Source organism: Myotis brandtii, unplaced genomic scaffold (assembly GCF_000412655.1).
Source record: "Myotis brandtii unplaced genomic scaffold, ASM41265v1 scaffold964, whole genome shotgun sequence".
In the NCBI taxonomy this organism is placed as follows: domain Eukaryota; kingdom Metazoa; phylum Chordata; class Mammalia; order Chiroptera; family Vespertilionidae; genus Myotis; species Myotis brandtii.
In genome coordinates, this window is record NW_005371989.1 from 320,370 (window position 1) to 323,700 (window position 3,331).

The window sequence follows — 3,331 nt, forward strand, 5'->3', positions numbered from 1 at the left end:
GCCGTGCGCCTGGGGGGAGGCGGGGCCAGCGGAGCCCAAGCGGAAAGCGGACTCGGTCCGCAGACTCCGACTTGACCGAGGGGTGGCCGTCCCACCACAGCCGGCTCCAGCCAGTTCCAGCCAGTTCCAACCAGCCCCTCCTCCCCGTGCCTCACGGGGCCCCCAACACTCACCATTTCCAGGTTTCCTAGGTCTCCCCGAGTCCCGCCTAAACTTCCTCTCCGCGTGCGGATCACCGCGCCGCAGAGCCTGCAACAGGGGCGCCAGGGACCGTCAAGCACAGGCGACCTGCACTCCCCAGCCGGGTGGACGGCGAGAAGTCCACGCCCCTGTGGTGCCTCGCCCCACCCACCTGCCCCGGCAGCACCCCTGATTGGACAGTTGCTGATGACGCGCCCCCCTCTGCCTGAGTGACAGCCCTCCGCAGGACCCTGGACTCAGACTTGAAACTGAATTTACTCCTGGCCTGGCTGGGGCTGATTGCACTGTATTTGCTCAGCGCTTTGTGAACACGTGGGCGCAGGTGTGCACAGGGAATTCCTGATTCAGTTTCCAGATCGTGCAAGTAAGTACAGAACACGAGGCTGTCCCCGGCCAGGTCACACTGGAACAAGAGGGTTTATGTTCTCTCCAGGTCAAGGGCTTGGTGCAAGGCGGTCTCCTGGCACTGAGACTCCTTAGAAACAGACACCTAAGGCGACCTCACCATCGGTAATAACGAGTCTGGCTCCATTTCGATCTTTGATGCTTCCCAGCAATCAATCCCTTCCTCACCCCCAGTCATTCTGCCCTTAAGAGAAAGAATCTAAGAGCACTTGGCTCTGGTGGGGAGTTGGAAGCCTTGATGCCCTTGCCGGGGTGCAAGAACTCTTAGTCTAACCACAGGGTGTGAGATGTGTTAATTATATTTTTAGCTGTACATTTTACACTGGTAGGAAATTTAATTTACTTTTTGCCTGTGTCTCTAGAGAACTCTGAAATGTAAACGACTAAATATCCCTAAGATAATGAATTTCCATTTTCACTGACATAAGAGAAACAATAAATGGTTATGTAAACTTGGGATGCATCTGGAAACTTTCTCTTCTCTTCCAGCTTTATTGAGGTATAATTGACAAATCAAATTGTCTATATTTAAAGAACACAACATGACGATTTGATATATGTATACTTGGCTGTATACTTGAAATTTGCTAAGAGTGGATAAAGCTTTCTCATCACACACATATACACAAAGTAACTCTGAAACAATGGATATTTTAATTAATCTGGAAGCACTTATATGCCTAAGTGATTGGATTGCAAAACTGTTAATGCACTTATTTATACGAACAGCTTTATGATATATAATGCACATACTATACAGTGCAACCCACGTAAAATGTACAATTCAACAGGTTTTAGTATATTCCCAGGTGTGTGCCATCATCCCCACAGTTAGTTTTTAAACATTTGGCCTCTCCAAAACAAACTCCTCTACACTTTACGATACTCCCAACGTCCCCATCTTTCTCCTCCAATCCCCAGCTTTAGAAACCCCTAATCTACTTTCTGTCTCTAAGTATTATTAACTTATTTGGGTACTCAAATGAATAGAATTATATACTATATGATCTTGTGATTGACTTCATTCACTCAGCATAATTTTTTTCAAGGGACAACCATGTTGTAGCATGTACCAACACTTCCTTTGTTTTTATGGCCAAATAATATTTCATTGTATAGGTAAAACACTTTGTTTATCTGTTCATCTGTTAAGAGACATTTGAATACCAGTAGTGTTCAGGTATGATGAATCTCTATATATAAAAGCCTAGGAGACCATTACGACCAAATGACTGGGACAACCAGTCGACTAGTCGCTATGACGCACACTGACCACTAGGGGGCAGACAGTTGACTGGCTGACCAGTCCCTATGACATGCACTGACCACCAAGGGGCAAATGCTCCAACTGGTAGGTTGTTTTTACTTTTTGGTTACTATTAATAACACTGCTCATTGCAAGGAGAGTGATGGGTGAGAAAAATATGCAGTTTCAACTGTTCCTTTTTATATAAAAAAACTATAATAGGATGCTCAAGAAATCCAACACTGGTTATTGAGGGTGGCTGAAGCAAGAGCACTGAGGGGGTCCAGGATACTCCTGTGGTAAGTCTACTTTAAACCTTATCTAACAGATATTTGCCAACCTTTTCATAAATTGTTGTTTAAAACTAGAGGCCCAGTGCACAAATCCATGCACCAGTGGGGTCCCTTGGCCTGGCCTGCGGGATCGGGCTGAAACCAGCTCTCTGACATCCCCCAAGGGGTTCTGGATTGCAAGAGGGTGCAGGCCAGGCCAAGAGACCCCCACCGGTGTACTATCAGGCCCCGGAGGGACGCAGGGAGGGGCTGCGGGAGGGCTCCAGGGCGTGTCTGGCCCATCTCACTCAGTCCCCCGGCCAGAGCCCAGCAGCAAGCTAACCTACCAGTTGGAGCATCTGCCCCCTGGTGGTCAGTGCATGTCATAGGGACTGGTCAGCCAATCAACTGTCTGCCCCCTAGTGGTGAGTGTGCGTCATAGCGACTAGTCAACTGGTTGTCCCAGTCATTTGGTCGTAATGGTCTCCTAGGCTTTTATATATAGAGATTCATCATACCTGAACATTACTGGTATTCAAATGTAAGCCTTTGAATTCTATTTTATTTTTAAAATATTTTATTGATTTTTACAGAGAGGAGGGGAGAGGGATAGAGAGTTAGAAACATTGATCAGCTGCCTCCTGCACACCCCCTACTGGGGATGTGCCCGCAACCAAGGTACATGCCCTTGACAGGAATCGAACCTGGGACCCTTCAGTCCGCAGGCCAACGCTCTATCCACTGAGCCAAACCGGTTAGGGCTCAAATTCTATTTTAAAGCACCCTACTCCCACACAAAGAAGAAAGAACAGACCCTAGAGCAGCGGTTCTCAACCTGTGGGTCGCGACCCCTTTGACAGTCGAACGACCCTTTCACAGGGGTGGCCTAAGACCATCCTGCATATCAGATATTTACATTACGATTCATAACAGTAGCAACATTACAGTTATGAAGTAGCAATGAAAATAATTTTATGGTTGGGTCACACATGAGGAACTGTATTTAAAGGGCCAGAAGGTTGAGAACCACTGCCCTAGAATATTTTGTTTTTTCTTGATATTCAGCTATTTCTTGCCTGTTTGGAAACATTAACAAAAAGAAATAAAAACACTGATAAGATGATGAAAATGATCAAAGCTGGGATGACATACTTCCGAGGGCCAGGCGGACGTGGGGCGGGTCGGAGGGCACTGACCCAGGGCCTCA

The 3,331-nt window shown here is 47.2% G+C and overlaps 1 protein-coding gene across 1 annotated transcript in view; it reads right to left on the minus strand.

The window, feature by feature from the left end:
* The window catches only part of LOC102263505 (zinc finger protein 14-like), a 57,977-nt gene extending 57,659 nt beyond the window's left edge, over window positions 1–318 (minus strand). The window contains 1 exon segment of the mRNA XM_014533313.1: window positions 174–318. Coding sequence (XP_014388799.1) covers window positions 174–176 — 3 coding nt within the window. The 5' untranslated portion in view covers window positions 177–318.
* Between the last annotated feature and the right edge of the window lie 3,013 nt (window positions 319–3,331).